This window comes from Lipotes vexillifer, unplaced genomic scaffold (assembly GCF_000442215.2).
Source record: "Lipotes vexillifer unplaced genomic scaffold, Lipotes_vexillifer_v1.1 scaffold560, whole genome shotgun sequence".
In the NCBI taxonomy this organism is placed as follows: domain Eukaryota; kingdom Metazoa; phylum Chordata; class Mammalia; order Artiodactyla; family Lipotidae; genus Lipotes; species Lipotes vexillifer.
The window spans coordinates 1025162-1047100 of NW_006792210.1; the positions used below are offsets into that span (position 1 = coordinate 1025162).

Consider the following 21939-nt stretch of genomic DNA (forward strand, 5'->3'; position numbering starts at 1 on the left):
TTCTGTAAACATCCAGTCTCGCCCTACACGGTACTGCATCCTAGTCCTAAACGGGAGGAAGATGAAGAAAAAGCCTTCTTCAAAAGAAAATGTCCAAATATTAGAGCAAATGACCGCTTCCTGGTATCTTTAGTTGAATTGGAACAAGGGTGCAAAATGATAAAGCCATTTGAGGCCGCTGCCGATTCCTCTGAAGCCTCCCTCACGTCCCACATCTTCTATGCAGTCTTCTAAGGCAACTCCTGACCCTTGACCCCTCCTCACATTCCAAACTCCTCCACTCCCATTGTGTGATACACGTCAGCACTTAATTACATACTGCCTAATGTTGTTGACTGAGGTCTTTCAAACAGACCTAGGCTCAAATCCCACCTTCACCACTACCAGCCATGTCATGATGGGCAGCTTACTTAGCCTCCCTGATCAGCAGTTTCCTCATCTGCAAAACAGCAATAATTATCCTACTTCACAAGACAATGGTGTTCACATGAGACACCAATGGAAAACTGTGGCACACAAGAGATATGCAAAAAATGCTGATTTTCTTCCTGACCTAGGTTATAAGTGGGATGACCCCTGAAACCACAATTTAAACTTCTTGTATTGAACAGACAGCTGAGCACATTGAACTAATGCAGCAAATACATCATTGGCTTAGAAGGACTTATTTGACATTGTGTGGAATATTTTAAACATATAATTCAATAGCAGGTTCTCAAATACTTGTAATACTGTCTTGCTCAACCTCTCTTTTAGAAGCATAGGCCGTCACAGTGGAACGTTCAAGTATGCGACAACCACAGTCTGAGTAACAAACTAAGAGGATGTAAGGGAATGAGGAGCAACATGGGGAAAAACGACCACAGATCCACAGCCCAGAGGGGAGTGACAGCACATGTCATGTCCCGTACCATTGGGCAATCTGTATCAATGAGCATAATCTTTGACCCTGAAAACCCCAATGCTTGAAATTTATTCTAAGGAGATAATTCAACAAGTGAGCGAACACGTAAACACAAGGATGCAATAATGCAGTGTTCTTTATGATATCCCCAAGTTAGAAATATCCTAATGAACTAATAAATCAGTGGAATAACAGATTAGCCTTTAATAAGAATGTGACTGATCCAGATAGTGATACAGGGTGATAAACATGATGCTGTAGGTATAAAACAGCATGACTATGATACAGTCTGTATAAGAGTATACATAATGTGTATGTGTTTATATATACGCAACAGAGACATCTAGAAAGATGTCTGCCAAAATGTTAATAGTTACCGTCTATGGGTGCTGATTTTTACTTTCTTCTTTATTACTTTTTGTATTGTTCAAATTTTCTACATGATAATGTATTTATTTTTACAATCAGAAGAAAAAGGAACAATATTTTTATTTAGGGTAAAAGAAATCTCCTTACAACGCGAGCTGCTTTGTTCTGCTTCTTCCCACTTTAATTCTCTGCCACACTCTAGTTTCCTTTCAGTTGCAAAAGTCTAGAAGGCAGACCATCAATTCTGCTCTGCCTAACCTCTTACGGCGTCCAGTCTGGTCAGAGGCCAAAATGCCAGGGAACTGTTAGGCTCCTTCCAAAGGGCATTCTTTGCCTCAGATAGGATAGGGGAGCGTAGCATTACAGCTGTGACACAAGAACTCCTTGAATAAAGCCCCTACTCAGGGGCTTCCTTGGTGGCGCGGTGGTTGAGAGTCCACCTGCCGATGCAGGGGACACGGCTTCGTGCCCCGGTCCGGGAAGATCCCACATGCCGCGGAGCAGCTGGGCCCGTGAGCCACGGCCGCTGAGCCTGCGCGTCCGGAGCCTGTGCTCCGCGACGGGAGAGGCCACAACAGTGAGAGGCCCGCGTACCGCAAAAAAACAAAAAACAAAAAACTACCTGCTCAGTATGGGAATGGGAGTTAGGAAGGGAAGGTTATTGTAGGGTCAACTTTTTCTTCAAAGAAACGAGTCTTACAGGTACTTATTGCCTTGCTCAAAAGTATGCGCAGGGGTACAGGGGTGTGTCTGTGCCATCTGCATTCCATCTCACAAAATACTTCCTTTGAGATTCACATCACGGTCCCACTTCACCAGTGTATTATTAGCATATTTGCTGGTTTCCTTTTTTTCCCCTCCAACTTCAGTCACCAGAAAAACATCTATACACAGACCCTACAAGAGATGGAACGCCCATGAAAACACTGGCCTGAAACTATGAAGGAACCCAAGGGTGTTTCTGTTTCTTATTCTGAATGCGCTACCAAGGCTAAAAGATCATTCCTTACCTGCCTTATGTAGCATAACTGAGATTCAGCAATTCCATGAATGAAAGACTCCGGTGAAGAGCCTCTTGGGTTTCCATCACTAGCCAGTTGGGTTGAAGGGCTCCACAGCATTTCACGGACAGATGCGGGATTCAGGTCTACGTGGAAGTCAGCTGAAATCTTACAATTGTTCTTCACATCAAATAAGGCAAGATTTATAAAAAAGGGTTCAACCTGGGAATGAAAACCATTACGTTTTTAAACTATGACTTTTATTTGAGGTGGGGTGGGGGGGAGGGACATAAATTACAAAATAATTTTTTTTTAATTCCTCAAGTTTCTGTGATTACAGTTCCTTTCTGAGTTCAACATTTAGCTAAAATTGCATTGTGGCTCCTTTGCATATAAGAAAGAGCATTCTAAATAACAGACTATCAAATTTTAACTTCTGTCAGGTATAATTTCACAAGTTATAAATTTTTTTAAATGATGCATAGAAATCAGAAGCCACATTTAAAGAACTTCAACTGTTCTATGAATAAGTTTTAATTCTCCATAGGCTTACTGAAATTACCCAAAAATAATGGCAGTATTACAGAGCAGAAATAAATCTTCCCTTTTGCTATGTTACAGCTTATTGGATTATACATTTAATAAGAGCTAATATCAGTGAACATCAAATTACTTGACAAAAGCTTTGCCCCATCAGCAATTTTGGAAGACATGATTCCTCTCCACAGATGGCATGTGAAAGCCGGTCACAAAGAGAAATTTCATGCCAGATGGCATAAAGATTAACCCTTTACACACCGAAAGTCTGCTAGTGCATCTCAGCTACTTTGTAAGAGAATAAATCATCACTGTGGATATTTTTCAAAGACAAAGTAGAACCCCCAAAAAGATGAACATAAAACGCAGTCTCTTTGGCGATTTTACATTCATAGTTTCAAGTATTCCTAAGCAGCTCAAATGATGCGTGACAGCTAATAATTAGAATTTTCTGTGAAGAACAGAATGAATTTACCCTATGAGAACAGTGAGTGAGGCGGAGCTGACTGCAGAGCATCTGTGTTCCTCCATGGCTTTGGTGTTCCTTACTCATGGCTATGAGTCAATTTCACAGAAGTCATATTCTCTAGTAGAATTTACAAATTTGAGGACTTTCCACGTTCTGGAGACATGTCCCTCTTGAATGTAAAGAGCCTACCTACTCTACCTGCTATTTTGAATAGGTAAGACTTTCATGAATCCTCTCAAGATGAAAACACATTCCTATTCTGGCAAAAGAAAGACATGTATGGAATTCTTCCATGTCAAATTTATCGTAACATGTAGCAGTGGAATTTGCACATGGTAAATTAGTTCTCAGAACAAAATTAAAAATCTTTAAAAAATAAGGAAGAAGTTTCCTTAATGCACTGGTTTAGTGGAGGTAGAAGGAAAATTCATACATACGTTTGTGGGTGGTCCTTTTGCATTGTCTCCAACTTGACCCAAGATATTGAACGTTAAATCATGGCAATTTACCAGGAAGCGTTTATTGCACTTCTCCTCAAATGGCTTTATATCAGGTTCAATTCCGGAAAAGTCCAACCTCTACAAAATACATAATATGAATCATTTCCCCCCCAAAACAGATATTATATGAATATAGATCTATGCATAAAAATTGCAAAATCCAATCCAATTGCAAAATCCAATCTGTCCATTCTTCATTTGAACTCTTATTTTTTTATTCAACAAGCCTTTGTAGAGCTCTTATAGTAAGGTTCAAACACAGCTAGAGAGAAATCCCGACCTCACCCTCCACCCCACTCCTCTGATTTCATCTCCTATCCTCCCCCCCGCCACCTCTGTTCAGCCCCGTTGGCCTCCTTGGTCATTTCTCCAACACACCAAGTACACTCCCACCTCAGGACCTTTGCACATGGTGTTCTGTCAGGAACCCTCTTCCCCCAAGATATATGCAAGGCTTATTTACCAGGGTGAGCCTCACCAGGGTGAGGCTTCATTTCATTCAAGTGTCCAGTCAATTGGCATTTCCACAGAAAGACCTTCCTTAATTCCCTATATAAAACTATATACTGGGCTTCCCTGGTGGCGCAGTGGTTGAGAGTCCGCCTGCCAATGCAGGGGACGCGGGTTTGTGCCCCGGTCCGGGAAGATCCCACATGCCGCGGAGCGGCTGGGCCCGTGAGCCATGGCCGCTAAGCCTGGGCGTCCGGAGCCTGTGCTCCGCCACGGGAGAGGCCACAACAGTGAGAGGCCCACGTACCGCAAAAAAACAAAAAACAAAACAAAACAAAAACTATATACTCTCTGAAAGTCTCTACTCCCTTTCTTTAATTTCGTTTTCTAACATTATTTTTAATATTTATTTGGTTGTTTATTGTTTGTCTTCCCCACAAAATATTATGTTCCAGGATGGTAGGAATTTTGTTTCTTTCATGAGCTGTGCAGGAGACAAATTTGACATGAATGGATATGGAAGGCAAGAATAACACAATGGCCTTGGAAGATTCAGTAGACTGTGATGTTATAAACTCAGATGGGAAATAAAAATGAATTGCAGGTATAGGGGGAGGGTGAACAGAGGTGATGAGTTCAGCTTGGGATGTGTTGAGTTTGAGGTGATGCAAGTAAGTGGTTGGAAAAATAGGAGAGGTGTGGGCTGGAGATCTGGATTTGGGAATCAGTGGTAACCAGGGTGAGGAGGACAAGGCCGGACCTCTGGGGACCACCTACATTGAAATGATGAGCAGAGGGAAAGGCATGTGCTTAGGAAACTGAAAATCCCTGAGCTCAGCTTCTAACAGAGCTGGGAGATGAACCCTGGCTGCCACAGAGATATATTTTTGAAAATTACTGGTATCTCAAAATAAAGTTTAAAAAAAGATACTGGGGGCTTCCCTGGTGGCGCAGTGGTTGAGAGTTCGCCTGCCGATGCAGGGGACACGGGTTCGTGCCCCGGTCTGGGAAGATCCCACGTGCCGCGGAGCGGCTGGGCCCGTGAGCCATGGCCGCTGAACCTGCGCGTCCGGAGCCTGTGCTCCGCAACGGGAGAGGCCGCAGCAGTGAGAGGCCCGCGTACCGCAAAAAATAAATAAATAAAATTTTAAAAAATAAATAAAAAAAGATATTGGGAGTCAAAGAATTCCTCTCACAGAATCCTCCTCCTCAGCTCACACGGCTCAGGAGATCTGAGTTCATCTGTCCATTCCAATGGTCTGAACAGACTCACATTCTGTGCACAAATGGGAGGAAAAGTACAGACGGTGGGACAACTTACTATACTTTCGATAAGACCAGAGACAGGGTAGATGGGAAATGACTGGATGAATCCGAGCAGAATATACTGCCAGTATGGAAAACGCAAGCCAAGAAACATAAGAATTTTTCTCAATTGCCTGAGTATATTTCAAGCCAAAACAGGTATTGTGACTGAAGAGTCTTGGATAATTATAGCTGTTCTGACCTTGCCTACATCACTGACAAAATTCTCCTTAAAAGGGCCTAAAATATAATATTCGCACCTGAAAGCACGATTTTCCCCCCAGAGTCTATTTATCTTCAAACGTGTGGGACTAGACAGCTCCCTCTTGAACACTTATCTATCTGTGGAGCCAGCGGAGGCAAGTCATTGCCATGGAGATCAATTCTAATTTCCGCCCATTTATCTGCTCTCCTTTCTAGCTTACTCAGACAGTGGAATGTGAAGAGAAGCTGGACTAAACGCCCCCAGCCCCCAAATCCTTTCCCTTCTGAGGCCTAAGAGTGCAAATGTTGGGACATATGGCCATCCTCAGTAGTTCAAAGTCGGAGCCACCCCCTTCAGCCAGTGTTTCTTTTCTTTTGTTTTTTGTGTTTTTTAACATTTTTTGTCTGCCTCTTCTTTGGGGGATGCTTATTTTTTATTTTTTTGGCCGTGCCACTTGGAATGTGGGATCTTAGCTCCCCAACGAGGGATCAAACCCGTGCGCCCTGCATTGGAAACACGGAGTCTTAACCACTGGACCGCCAGGGAATTCCCCAGTGTTCCTTTATTCTCTACGGTCAGTGGAAGAAAACACGTCTCTAAACACTGAACTCTGGCCAAAAGTGACAGCCGATATTATAGGATGACACTGCCTACCTAGAAAAGTACTCGACACACACAAACTAGATTTCTCTGTAGTGAAACTGCCTTCCATAACCAACAGTGAAGTCAATTTTCTGTCAAACTTTCATTGCAACTGTGAATTTTTTCTCTCACTGTAGCTCACTGATAAACAAGTCAAACACAAAATCAGTTCAGTTCCATGACCACAAAAACACTACACCACAGATTTTTTAAAGACACTAGATTGAGTTTCAACCACAGTCAATTGGCTTCTTTGTATACAATCAAAGAGTCTGACATGTTCAATTAGGGCCCAATCATGATGGTGAGGGGTGGGATCAAAGGCTCAGACATGCTTGGAATGAGTAAATTTCTGAATGAGTATCTTAGAACTAACATTCCCAAGGCCTGCTATACCCCTTTTTTTTCTTAATTCATACAACTTACACAAATAATATAATAGTGCTATGGAGAAAAAGGGAGAGAACATTTAAAACAAATTTTCCCCAGATAATTTTATTTTCTCATGTGGTATTTTATTAAGGAAAAACTTTTGCATTATTTATAGACTATATACTTTTTCCATTTCAGACTAAAAACTTTCAGTTAGAAAACTGTATGAAGTGGGGGCTTCCCTGGTGGCGGAGTGGTTAATAATCCGCCTGCCAGTGCAGGGGGCATGGGTTCGAGCCCTGGTCCGGGAAGATCCCACATGCCGCGGAGCAACTAAGCCTGTGGCACACAACTACCGAGCCTGCGCTCTAGAGCCCGCGAGCCACGACTACTGAGACCACGTGCCACAACTACTGAAGCCCACGCGCCTAGAGCCCGTGCTCCGCAACAAGAGAAGCCACCGCGATGAGAAGGCCGTGCACCACAACGAAGAGTAGCCCCCGCTCGCTAAGAGAAGCCACCGCAATGAGAAGCCCGTGCACCACAACAAAGAGTAGCCCCCGCTCGCTGCAACCAGAGAAAGCCCTCGCGCAGCAACGAAGACCCAATGCAGCCAAAAATAAATAAATAAAATAAATTTATTTTTAAAAAATCAGAGGAGGCTCCCCTTTAAAAAAAGAAAGAAAGAAAGAAAACTGTATGAAGCAAAAAGAAATGAAAACCAAATCAGTCTTCCCCAAATTATTTTATATTGTATTGACATATTTTCACTGAGGAAAAAACTGTAATGCTTATATAATGTGTATTTTTCTATTAAAAAAAATCCCACAGATTTTAATTAGAAATCTCATGTAGAAAAATTGAAAAGAAAACCAAAATATTCATCTTCCCTCAAATAATTTCATTTTCTTGTGAAATAGTTTCCATTAGGAAAAATATTTGTAATATTTATACACTGCAGAATTTTTCCATTTTAAAAAATCAGCAATTTAATTAGAAAATTTCATGGAATTACCTAAATGGGAAAAGAATATGAAAAAGAACAGATACATGTATATGTATAACTGAATCACTGTGCTATACACGTGACACTAACACAACATTATTAATCATTTATATGCCAATATAAAATTAAAAAAAATTTTTAAGGTAAAAAAAAGAAAATAGCATGGAATTAACTACCTATATATCTTAGTACAAAAAGTGCCTCACTCTCATGAAAGAGATTAAAATACACATGTGCACATAAACCTGCACTTCCCTGTACCGCTTTCCATTTAAAGTGAGATACATGAAAATTATCCCAGTTCTACAGGCCTACATCAAAAGTGGAAAATAAACACGTCTCATACGACTTGGTGTTCCTTATACTGTAGATATTCACTGCTACTGGATCACAATTGTATTTAATGGGTTAAAAGCACTGAAACCATTGTTAAGGACTCTTTAATTTATCCATTTTGAAGAGTGAGATGAAGTGAAAAGAATATAAAGAACTGAGAGAAAAAATATATATATGTTGTCCCAAACTATTTGTATATACACTAGTCCTCTTAGTGAAGTTAGCTGTTAAGCTACTTGTTCAAAGTAAGCAAGACAAGTATAAAGCAATAGATATGCCCAGTAGTGCAAAAATCAGTGATTTCAACATTTCAGACATTGTTTATCTGAATAAGCAACTATTCTACGATTATTTAAAGAAATATATCATTAATACCTGAACTTCCGAGTCAAAAGAAAAGAGGTTCTGTCTTCCATCTCCTCTACTGAGTTTGTTCAGCTGTTCAGTTTCTCTTCCATACTAAAATTAAAACAAACATATATATGCACACACACACACAAACACGAAACATTACTTCATTTCCTTCAAAACAGTATTAAATGCCATTTAATTATCTAGTTTATGTGAAACTAGCAATCTGCCATAGCTTCAAAAATATACTATTCTCGGGCTTCCCTGGTGGCGCAGTGGTTGAGAGTCCGCCTGCCGATGCAGGGGACGCGGGTTCGTGCCCCGGTCTGGGAAGATCCCACATGCCGCGGAGCAGCTGGGCCCGTAAGCCATGGCCGCTGAGCCTGCGTGTCCGGAGCCTGTGATCCGCAACGGGAGAGGCCACAACAGTGAGAGGCCCGCGTACCACAAAAAAAAAAAAATATATATATATATATATATATATATATACTATTCTCCATTTCCAAGCACTTAAGGTGGATAAAGAATGCTTGCTGGGCAGAGAGTCACAGTCACCATGACCCATAAATAAGCTATAGATCAGCTTCTTATACTTTCTATATGCCTTTTATAATACCAAGAATATTGTTCAACCCATAGTACAAAGAAGAAATACAGGAGACTTTGGATGTAAAAGAGAATAAACGAGAGAAAACACTATCTTTTATATATCCATGGTGCTAGCCATGGAATATTATACCCAATTCTGATTCCATCACTTTAGGAAAAACATAATGGGCTCTACAGTCTGGAATGACAAAGACTCAGAGGGGATACATTAAAATCTACAGGGGATCATGAGTGTGTTCCTAAATTCTGGAAAACAGCTTTGAAGCTTAAGAGAACGGTAAATTTCAAATAGAAAAAGGTAACATCTAAACCTGTGTAACTTAATAGTTCAGGAAGAGGAATAAGGTAAAAATATAAATAGGTTTGGCAAGGATTTAAATGAAGAAATGGGTCATAACCTTCTAATCTATTATAGTAGAGAGTCCACAGAGTAATATACGTAACCTACTAAGATAGGTATGATAATCACGTCTACACTTTCAAAAGTGGCTCACTTCAAACACCAAAGAGCAGAGTAACTAACACAAACGCTGTCTGTTAACCAAAATCTTTATCTGATGAAATTATTCATATACATATACATAGGCAGCCACATATAGAAAGACTATGATTTTCATACAAAATTAACGTATACAAATCATTAGATTGAATACCATGTTCAATCTTCATCAAGAGCCCCTTGAATGAAGCATAGCTAGTGTACGAATGGCATACAGTAACTGAACTGAATAAGAAGCAGCAGATAAAATCAATAAAGTTTCTTGGCATCTAGGAGAACAAACAACATTTTCCAAACTGTTAGTTGGCACTTACAGGTCCAGCTTTAGGAGTGTAACTTTTCTTTTACCATCTCTACCTGTTTCACTCATTTGTTGTGGTTTTTAACTTCAAAATGACACTGCCACATGGAATCCAGCGTTCAAACTTTAATAGCTAATCCTGCATTGTCTCAGTTGAAGGCAAGTTGCCATCAGAAAGATGTACCTTCATCAGTTCCGGATGCATGCTCCGTTCCAAACTGGCCATGATGTTCTCGGCTTTTCCTTGGCTGCTAGTTTCATCATCTGCGAATTCATTAAAAGCAGATGTTCTAAACCATGCAGACCATTACTAATCACCTAAGCGGAATATCCTAACTCTCTCTCTCTCCCACCCCCACCTCTCCTACTAGATTTATTGCAAAGAATTTTGATTATGAAAGCACAGGGAAAACTCTAATGGGCTTTTGAAAATCTGCCATGAATTCCCTATCTGTTTCAGTCTGGTTATATTTCATATGTCAGAGCCCATGTAGCATCAACTCTTAAAAAAAAAAAAAGAAAGAAAGAAAGAAAAGAAAACCCTATCACCCTCCATAGTCACTTTTAATGAAGAAGTAGGTCAACCTTCAAGATTAAGAGTTCTATATTCACTCTACACAAAGGACATTGCCATGGATTAAAGACAAGGGCTTTACCTCAATAATGAATCATTTAAAAATTCTGACCTTGTGCTGTCTCTACCGTCTCCTTTTTCTCTTGCACTAAACTGTCGGTATTGATCTGAATAATCTTTTTCAAAGTTATCAACCATTCCTCCATTTCCTGCTCAGTTTCAGCAGCCAGATAATGGCTATACTTATCTAACATCTTGAGTTCGAAAGCATGACGGCGCATTTTGGGGCACTGGAGGGGGGGAAAAAAAAAAAGACGTGTTCAGTTAGTTTAGTTGCCCTTTTAATATTAGATTTCATTAGTTTATTTACTTTTACCTCAGCTCAGCACATATGTACGTCAATACTTTCATGAAAGAATTGCTTCTTTCAACAAGGAATAGAAATTCCAAGACGACGAATGACCATGTCAAACATCTTATTTATTCCCCTCAGTACTGAGCACAGCAGTATATGCACAAAGTTGGCATAAAATACTACACGTTGAGTGAGTATTATCATTTAAGGCCTTCTGACATCCCCCACATTTGGATAATCAAACTACCACCACAAAAATAAGCAAATGTTTTACTATTTCCACCCTGCTTAAAGTTTTCCTGGCATATTCAGATTTTCAAAATCAGCCCTTAAAAACAAGCTTAAATGTGACCTGAAATAAACCTGGTACTTGCTTTATATCACACCATAAAATGCAATATCACTATCTGATTCGCTCTGCCATGCAGAATATGAAATGCATCACAGTAGCATAAAAGACGACTGTAGTTGGTTCATATTAGATTGTGGCTCTCCATAAAAATGATGGAAATGGCCCAGGCTGAATGCTAGCATACAAGGAAAATAAAAGCCTCTTCCTTTCCTCAAACACGATGACACCTCTTTTATATTACGACCTTCTCTGTCATGACAAAAGAAATGACACACTCTCCCCCACTCCCAAATACCTCAGCATTAATTTCAAGAAAGGCTCATGAATCAATAATTTTCCAGTGCATGGTCATCATTCAAGAAGGAACCAAGGGAAGTTCCTCCTCATCTTCAAAGCATAGTAAAGAATGAAATGAAACTGCTGTAGCAAGTCATAAAGATTTATATATTTGAAAATATTTGGGAGGAGGGAATCGTAAATAGAGGAGCACCAGAAAAGGAGGTCAGTCCGGACTAGAGCTAATTGAGAAAATCTGGGAATTGTATGGGCCTTCTTTCAGTAGATAAGAAAGCTGTCACATTTATATATATATATATATATATATATATATATAAAAGAAGGCAACTGCTATTCACATAGATCTTTGGATCTTTTATATTTTATGTTTTAAAGTGTTTCTTCACTTGCTCCTCATGACAATATGTCATTTGATAAAGCGAGTAGATATTATTAATCCCACTTTACAGTTCTGAAAACTAAGATTCAGGTAGGCTGAGGGCGTTGAAGCAACATCTCCTGCCTTCCACTCAATGCAGTGCTCCTTCTTGTCGACCAGGCCACCCTGGCTCTGTAGTAAGGGCTCCTATCACACAGTCAATCATCAACTTCCTATTCAATCATCTCTCTGCCCTCTGCTTCCCACCCCATCCACGCTAACCCTAATGTCCCTGCCTCCTCAGTAACTCAAATCAGCAAACACCTGTTAAGCCCCTACTGTATGTACAACGCTGCTAATCACTATAAGGGACCCAGACATGAATATGACATGGTCCCTGTAATCCAAAAAGGAACGCGCAGAGCTAAGTACAGTGGTAGCACAGGGGAGGTGGAGCTTAATTCCATGAGGGTTAAGAACACACAAAATGTTTCACGCCGCAAGTCCCATTTGAGCCAAGTCTTAAAAGATAAGATTCAAACAGGAACAGAAGGGGAAGTATATGCCAAGCAGAGAAGCAAATGTAAGAAAGGCACATAGGCGTGAGACTCAGTGGAGTGCTTAGCCTGGTGTGACTAGAGCACAGAATGTGTATGGGGATGCGGGGCGGGAAGGTGCCAGAGGGTTATAACCATTGTGTGAAGAACACACTGGCGGGGGGGGGGGGGGGGGGGTGTTTAGTAAGGTCAAATCACTGCGGGCCTGCAAACGCCCTGGTAAGAGATTTCGAGCTCACTCTGCAAGACAATAAATCAAGAGCCAAAAGGTTTTTGTTTTCTTTTTTTAACATCTTTATTGGAGTATAATTGCTTTACAATGGTGTGTCAGTTTCTGCTTCATAGCAAAGTGAATCAGCTATACACATACGTATGTTCCCATATCTCTTCCCTCTTGCGTCTCCCTCGCACCCACCCTACCTATCCCAGCGAAGGACCCCATCTACGTCTTAGGAAGCCGGATGACATATCAGAAGGCAGGAAGGCGAGACTCTAGGCAAGAGAGGATAAAAGGGGGAACCAGAGGAAGACAGTGAGAATGGAAAGAAGGCAAGAGATTCAAGAGGCACCCTGGAGCAGACTCCAAAGGACTGGGTAAACACTTGAATAGTGGCACAGAGGGAGAGTGGGAACTCTGAAGAGGATTCTGAATTGCTAGTATGAATGTTTTGGTGGATGCAGATGTCATTAACCAAGGCAGAAAAATACTGAGGTTCTTAAAAGTTGATCAATAACCTTACCTGAACAACATCAATGCAGGCGTCCAAGTAGATGCAACCTTTAGATTCTTTTGAATTTTTCTCATCTTTATAGGAATTGAGAATATACGAACCATCAGGAAGCTGAGTTAAGTAAAAATACCGTCTCTTGAACACCTATGGGGGAAACACCAGCAGTGACACATTTGTTATGTATACGTCGCATTCGAACAAAAGACCTTGAAGGGCTTGCCACACGCATTACATCTGGACGATCTTCAGACAACTTGGGGAAGTCATTAGGGAATTACCATTATCTTGATTTTGTTTTAAGATGGAGAGCTTGAAGTCAAGTGGTTTACTCTCAGTCAAATATCTGGAGAAGTTTTAACACTTTAAAGTTCACAAAGCATTTTTGTATCTGAATCACTATCCATTTCGCTACAGCATCCTTCTCCTGTTTACTTGCAAACCATGACTGGATTCTTCTAATTTCGTTCACCTCACCACAAATCTAAGGGTGTATACACACACACACACACGCACACGCACACAAACACACACACACGCACGCACACGCACACACGCGCGCACACAAACACACACGCACACGCACAAACACACACCCTCTATCATATAGTTACTTCTCACCTGCACATCTTATTGCACTCACCTATGCTGCTCCAGTGTCCCCACTGCCGAGAGCCCAGCTTATAACACACTCACAGGGAAATACTGAGAGCAGTGAGATGCCACCAGTTGCTGTTCAGCGCCCTGTATACTGAGATTTGAGTCAGAAGGCCCAAGGTGATTGGGCCACGCGTTTGAAATTAGGGATTCACAACAGTTAAGGAGTAGCCTGTTGCTACAACTCACAGCGAAGCCCACAGCAATGGGGAAAAGACAGCCTGATTCATTTATTCTGCCCCTCTACTCTCCCTTAAAAGACCCCTGGACCTGATGAAGGAAGTGGAAAAAGGGTTACGGTTAGGATTCAGAGCTCTCTGATGAATCTATGCTTCTTTCAGTTAAGCCACAGACTGCAAGCTGTGTTCAGCATTTGTTATAGTAAAATTCCCCTGGCTAAGAGATCTAAAATCATTTCAGGGCAGGAATGGGAAGACAGACTAGGAAATAGCCTCTTGGTGATCGTATTGAAGAAATGCATTCCTATGCATCCTGTCTTACTCACAGAAGTCAGCTTTAAGACCTAAGCTAGTCATTTTCAATCACCCATCTGATAATCCGGTATGATCTCTGACTATTTTAAGAACTTTAATTATGGAAAGAGTATTATTTGGCAAGATTATTCTTGAAAACTACTTAACTCCTGGCAAAGTATCTAAAATATCAACAATTCATTTCTCCATGGCATGCGAGTAAGCAAAATATAGAAATAGGTTAAGGGGCATTTCTTTTAAGGAAAACCAGTAAAAAGAAATCATACGCTTGTAGTTATTTTTGACTTGTTCAAATATCACTGATCTTAGAATGAATGACAAAAATATACCAGTGTGAGGAACACCCTAACAGGTTAGACTGGTAAATGCTTACTGCTTCTATTTCAGGGAGGGGCCCTGTGGGATATATGGTATCAACAGAAAGAAGTCCAAGTAGAAAATACCACTTTGTTTTTCAATGCCAATCAAGTAAATATTACTGCATCAGTATACAAAGGCACAGAAAGTGTGTGTGTGTGTGTGTGATCTCACTTTACCCACATTTAAGTTTACTGCAACTATAATGAAGAAATCTAGATTCATATATAAGGAAAATGTTAATCATAATGGTGACCATATATATGTGTGTGTATATATATATATTTTTGTTTGCTTATTTTCATGACAGTGGTTCATATCTGTTATTAAATTGATGGAACCAGAAGACCTAAAATGACATAATGAGCTGATTTCAAATGAACAAAACACCACTTTTTAGAAGTTATCACAATACTTATGTATGACAAAACTTAAAATACATTTTCCAGGCAAAAGTTAAAATAAAAAAAAAATTACAACCGCATTAGAATCTGAACCATGATCAAATCTAAAACTCAAAGTTCATAGATTCAGTGGTACAGTCTGTAGACTCCACTGGCAGAGCCCTTAGCCAGCAACAGAGGAAGGGAGAACACGGAGCAAAACATCTGTGGCACAGAGTCAAATTATAGCCTGCAACATTTTTTTATGTACAGCTCCCTCACCAAGCAAAGATGTTTTGTGGCAGCCGCCATTGCCAATATTAGCAAAGCACGATCATCACAATAGAGATGGAAAGGGGTCTGAAATTACAGTAAATCACTTCCTGTAACACTGCAATTATGTCTAAATGTGACACTGAGGTAAGGCAGCTCGTGAATCTGGGGAGAGAGCAGATGCCTGAAAGTCATACGATCTTGATTCTCACCCAGCATGCCTGCTCCCCAGCAGCGAAACTGTCCTCAAGACTCGGCTTCTCTCTTTCCTCACTTGTAAAATGATGGGATCAGATCAAATGATCTGTAAGATCCTCTTTTTTTTCATGATCTACAAATAATTTTATTGAAAATGAACAAATAACACAGCAGCCTTCCCAGCTGGGGGCCACACTCCCCAAGCGATTTCCTACAGGCTTAAAGCACTCAGTTTGCACAGTAAGGACATTTTTTTAAAAATCATTTCTAGAGACAGCAGACTCTGCCCCAACGACAGATCTGTAAGATCTCGAATACGTCTTCTCATTCTAATATTCTATGATATATGTTGGGTTTCCACTTCCGGGAAGCTTTTAAGGTACTTTTCAAAGAAGAAAGGGGTATCCTAAATGTCATATGGAACCAAAGAGGGAAGTCAGAAACAGGACTTTTTTTAATGTTGCTATTTAGGGTACCGGTCTACGTTGTTTTTTTCCATTTCGAAAAGAAGACAACTGTTAAAATAATGACTATATAGAACAGTCTGAGGCCTTTCATCTGAAGGCCTCAAGTCCTTTGTAACCAAGAGCTAATTCTTTTAATGTCACCTGACGATAAGCATTATTATCCACATTTTACCTAACAGCAAACTGAGAGACCAAGACCCCACCCAAGTTCACACAGACAAGTCGATGGTGGAACTGGAATCAGAATCATAGGACAATGACAAAGAGAATCTTGCCCAAACCTTCCAATGGCTTCCCATCAAGGTTAGAATAAGACCCAAAATCCTTCCCCCATAGCCTGGGATGATGTGCTGGCTCTGGCCTTGGATTATCTCTTGGATTTTATTTCTAATTATGCTGCTCCAGCTGTACTGGCTTACCTGCTGTTCCTCAAACAAAAAACCTTTTTCAGGCCTTTGCACTTCATGTCCCCTTGGCCTGGAAGCCTCTTGCCCCCCACACATCCACAGCTTCTTTCAGGTCTTCACTTGAATTTTACCTCCTCCGAGAGGCCTTCTATGACTACCCGCCCTCGTGGCGGCACCTTATTTTATCTTTTTCATAGAATGATCACTATTCAAATATATCTTATTCGTCTATCTATTTATTTATTTGCTGTCTGCCTCTTTTAAACCGTTAAGGTCCAAGTCTCATCCACTGCTGTAGCCCCAGTACCTGTAACAGTGCCTGGAAAGCAATAAAATTTTGCAAATGAACGAGGAATGAACGAATAATTCATTCTCCAGTACAGATTCTCCAGCGGTTTCATCGAATAGAAGGGTGTTTCTCTGTAACACCCATATTCTTTTTCCTCCTCCGCACCTTTATTACTTTTCCTAGATGGTGAGCACAGCTGAAAATTCCCCACCGTACTCAGTGAGAGGCATGGTTCCTAATGAGTGGCCCACTCAGACCACCCAGAAGAATAAAACAGCGAGTTAGCCAAAGGAGATAATTCTCTGGGAACAGGTCCTGCCAAGTCTCCTGAAGGCCCTGAGCTGTCTGGATGACAACCTTTTGAACACTTACCATATGACCCTTTCTGGAGCAGGAACAAAGGCCTTTTGTCACTCGGTTGAATCAAAGATGGAAGGCCAGAAAGTTTGAGCACCTAGCATCCTCAAAATGAGGACAGCCTTTTATCATTTTATATAACAAATCTCAAAGGTGTTTACCTACGTGTGTTCCCTAGAGGGTAATTATTTACTGCTAAATTCTATGAACCAGGAGCCCTGAGAAAGGATGGTCTGAAGGCGTTGGCAAAGTAGGTGGGCCAGGAGCAATGTAGAAATGGGGCGGGGGAAACTTACTTGACTCATGTCTCAGATAGAACAGGAAGAAAGAGGCAGCGAGGAAAAGGAGAAAGCAGGAGAGCAGGAGACACACTGGGTCTCAGAGCTGTTCGAAGCAAAGATGCAAGAACAATGGGGAAGAAAACCCCACGACTTATCAGAAAATTGAACTGCAGTTAATTATACCAGAATGTCAGGAACGTCATCCTGCCGAATACCCCTACCAGTAGGTTGGCAACCTAATATATCACTCATCACTCTCCACTGTATCATATTACAGTCCTACCAAGTTTTAATATATTATATAGGTCTACTGTCTGGGAGACTGGTTAAAAATCAAATAGCTTTTCTTTGATAATTCTATCATATCTAGGCACTGGAGATGTTTTAACTATTTAGTTTGAAGCAACGTCTAAAAGGAGGGGTCTACAATCCACCCTTCTCATTAGAGACAAATTAATTTATCTTTCTTAGAGCATGTCATGGTCCTGCTCAAATTTCCAATGACCCTCAGTTACCCACATGGTAAGGCTCCCATGCCTGATCTGGTATTCAAGGTGCTCTCACAATCCTACTAATAATATAAAATAATAACAATCTGTGACATCTGTGGAGTGCCTACTACATTACCGTTTCTGGCTAAGTGCTTTTCTCATATTAAATCAGTGAACCCTCATAATGACCTCGTGTGGTAATTACTGTTATCATCTCCATGTTACAGAGGAGAAACTGAGGCACAGGGCAATACCAAAGGACCAAATCAACTCCATCTCCCATGACTACCCAACTTCACCTAACACACTTGTCCTGTACACACTGCCTGCCATACTCACCTCCTTTCTGATTCCCTTCCTTGGAGGCCCCACCTCCTTCAAGAAGCCTTCTCTGACCCCAGATCACAGTGATCTGGACTCATATAGCACTGGGTCTCCGTACCACCTTGAAACAATACATTATTATTGTGTGTCTCATCTCCCCAAACAGGTTTAAACTCTACGTGTTACACCTCTCTTTCTCTCTACCCTCCACAGTGCCAACACCTTGTACTAATAAGGTATTCAAGATATACTTGGTGATGATGAACTCACTGATTCCTAATATTGTCTGGCACATAAGAAGCCCCTAATAAATGGTTTTAAACAGTCACCAATGAATGAGGGAAAAGTAAACATAAAAAAAAACAAATTAGGGCTTCCCTGGTGGCGCAGTGGTTGAGAGACCGCCCGCCGATGCAGGGCACACGGGTTCGTGCCCCAGTCCGGGAAGATCCCACATGCCGCGGAGCGGCTGGGCCCCTGAGCCATGGCTGCCGAGCCTGCGCGTCCGGAGCCTGTGCTCCGCAGCGGGAGAGGCCACAACAGTGAGAGGCCCGAGTACCGCAAAAAAAAAACAACCGAAAAAAACCAAATTAGTGAGAAACCCCTTACCCGGTAAAATGAGTGTAATCCGTTTGTTAGCTGTGAGAGACGGACTGGCAGACTTGAGCATACAGTGTATTAATATATCAAAAATAAAAGATTTCCTCTTCTCTTTGTTCCAGTAAACGCAGTGACCTTGGCCTCCCAGCAACTATTTTAATATCATCTGTGTTTTCTTAGGTAAAATCCTCGTTTGATTTGTTGTTCTCCCACCGCAGAAGGCCAAAAACCCTCCCGTAACAGTCAAAGGATAAGTGAGAACTTTTAGACTCTGGATACATAACAAATGGCTCTGTTTTGTGCAAAGAAGAAAAAAGAAAGAAAGAGAAAGAAAGAAGGAAAGAAAGGAAGGAAGGAGGGAAGGAAGGGAAGGAGGGAAGGAAGGAAGGAAGGAAGGAAGGGAGGGAGTAAAGCAATACACTAAAATATAGAAAGTGGAGGGAGGGAGGGAGGGAGGGAAGGAGGGCACCAGAAGTGAGTCATACATCAAGCAGTTGAACCTGCAACCCTGATAACATACCCAGACACTTCAATGTTTAATTGCTACGAACGGGGAGGAGGGAGCTTGAGAAATGTGACCAAATTGAGCCAAGAAGATGCATAAAGGTGGGTGTCCCAATGGGTTGGCCAAGAATCTATAGCAGATTATTTTTAATGAAAAACCACCGTCAAGATCAGATTCTTCTTTATTCCATACATCACTACACCCCTTAGGAAAAACAGTTCTAAATACCATGCATGGGAAGGTCATGTCCAATATCAGAGCTATCTAGTCCACACTAAATTCCTTCACGGATATGGAGAGAAGCTGAGAAAAGCAGATGTCTCTAGCGGCTACTTGGGAAAGAGAGCACGGAGGTTACTCTTAGGACTGGAGTCTCTGCCTGAGAGATCGCTTATTCTCTAGGCTATCTAAAACTTCTCTCCAAAACTTTCCCAGGAGCTCAAGAGTGGCAGTGGGGCGTGTTCTCATTATCTAGAAGGTACAAATTGGGGAAATTAATCACCTGTGACAAGGCCTGTCTTGTTTTAACATGAACACCGAGAACAAAGCAATTATGAGCTGAGTATGGTGGTCACCGTGCCCAGACAACCAACAGAGCTTCTGCAAGAGCTGCGTGTGGCCAACAGCCCGCCTCCGTGAAAGGACATGCTCGGGCACTGAGAACTGTGACTTGGAGAGTGACACACATCATTAGCAGCTCTCCTGTAGCCTGCGTTCCTCGCGGCTAGTTCTCGGCCAATAATGGGGAAGCTCAGCAAGCACTTCTGGGAAAATAATGACAACTGCAGAAGATGGTGCAGACTATATCTACACTGACCTAGCTGGTGGAAAGGTGTATACTGGGGAAAATACAAAGGTTTCTTCCATAAATACGGGGTTTTCCATTCTTCCAATATGAAGAACTCAGCTTAGTTTCTTCACCAGCCCCTTCTCCCTAGAGCCCGTCACCATCGACTTGAATGTTCTTGCAAAACTGTCTGGCAGCTAAGTTAGGGAGGCTGAACTTTCCAAAGCAGCCCATATACAAATGACTTTGGCTACATCATTCCCATCGCATCACAGGTCACGTGGCTGGTTTCTCAAAAGAACTTATAAAGTAGGAGTCTTCTGATTTCCTTTTATCTACTGGACGTTGTGGAGTCTTTTCTAACCCTCTTTCCTCCATTTCTTTTCTTTCTAACCTCTCATGATTCTCTCTCTTCCTTCCTGGCTATTAGATTGCCTTATTTCTGAGAGTCAAAAGGGCCAGGAAAAGGACTCGGACTTGTTGATAAAAAAAAAAAAACAGTGTAAAGTGGTCATGCATGATTTCAAACTTTCCAAAGGACTGATTCGACATAGTTTTTAAAATCCAGAAATGTTTAAGTGAATGAAGATCTGTAAACTTACACCTCACTCTAAAAGACACCAAGCTGCCCTGCTTTAATCCTGTCATCCCCAGAAGGATCTGCAGGCCGGTGTCAAACCACAGCGCAACCAAGAAGGGCAGATAAAATAGGAGGGAAGACGCATGGCTCCCGTAGGCTGTTACTTGCCAATGAGTCACGATTAATACCCAGATCCTTCTGCTGTAGCTTCCCGGTTAGTCTGCTGTGTATTTGCAGGGGCTGTCAACACTTGAATTTCCTAATAGAAACGGTTCTTTGCTCTCAACTCTGCGAGCTCTAGCCCTGTGGTGCTCATTGCTGAAGCCAGCAAAGCTTGTCATCAGTGTGGGCTGGAGTTCCTTGCAGGCAGGGGACTCTGGATGCACCGAAGGTAAAACTGCCACCACGATCAGGAAAGTGACTCAGCCAACAGCATACGTGAATCATCTTCCCATTTGCTTAGGAGAGGCATTAATACGCTTCACTTCAAAGATTTACATGGCAGAAACAGATACGCAGAATTTTTCCTTTCAGAATGTCTCCTGAACTTTGCAGCCCTTTACTGCAGTTCTTCTGTCTATGCCTGAGCCAATCCAGGCCTGAAGCAGGAAGAATGTGTACAATCCCCCATCCTGTACAGGGCACCTAGGGATACAAGCCTGAGGCCTCCAGTGCACCTCAGTTCATGGGCCTGGATTTCTGCTTTGGCCCTCGCTCCAACCTCCAGCCTGACAACTACGAAACTGCCACCCATGCCCAATCCTCCCCCTGCCCTCTGTTTACATAGGGAGAGAGGGCACAGTAAACACTGCAAGTTTCCGCGAATTTCAACGATGCTACACTAAATAAGAGTTAAAACATAGTTCTTATAGGCAACAAAATATCTTGGCAAAATCCCTGACGCCTTTAACTGAATCTGGCTGGACCTTCTGGAGGTGAAACCAGAAGAACACAGGGTGTATTTTCAGCTCCCAGAAATCCAAAATGGAGAGCCGCAATCCGTAATAAAGAATAGCTGGGATAAATGAAATCCATAACCAGAGACAATTCCCAAAGCTCATTAACGGCCTTTATATTTCAAATTATTCCTCACACATTTTTTTTTTAAAGAACTGTGTAGCACATACGACCAAATTGGCTTACACGTCTCCTCCTTCCTCTGCCTACTGTTTGGTAGAGGTTTTAAAAGAAATAAGTGTCTTTATGTTATGTGAATTACATGTCACTTAAAAAAAAGAAGAAGAAAGAAGCGGCCAAAATATGAACAGCTGGGGATAAAAAAGAGGAAAAGCAAAGAGCCTGGCTCAGCAGCAGCAGAGCAACAATTAGCTGGAAACAAGCAGCAGCTGTCCCCTTCAGCCGGGCCACGTGGTCGCCAGGTTGCCTCGGACACCCCCCCCCCCCCCCACCCC

The 21939-nt window shown here is 41.7% G+C and overlaps 1 protein-coding gene across 1 annotated transcript in view; it reads right to left on the reverse strand.

Moving 5' to 3' along the window:
* DOCK11 (dedicator of cytokinesis 11) overlaps positions 1-21939 on the reverse strand; it is a 199299-nt gene that overhangs the window by 128783 nt on the left and 48577 nt on the right. Inside the window, exons 7-12 of the mRNA XM_007465458.1 lie at positions 13090-13224; positions 10543-10720; positions 10041-10120; positions 8472-8555; positions 3718-3858; positions 2284-2496 (exon numbers count right to left, since the gene is read on the reverse strand). Coding sequence (XP_007465520.1) covers positions 2284-2496; positions 3718-3858; positions 8472-8555; positions 10041-10120; positions 10543-10720; positions 13090-13224 — 831 coding nt within the window. The remainder of the gene's footprint in view (positions 1-2283; positions 2497-3717; positions 3859-8471; positions 8556-10040; positions 10121-10542; positions 10721-13089; positions 13225-21939) is intronic.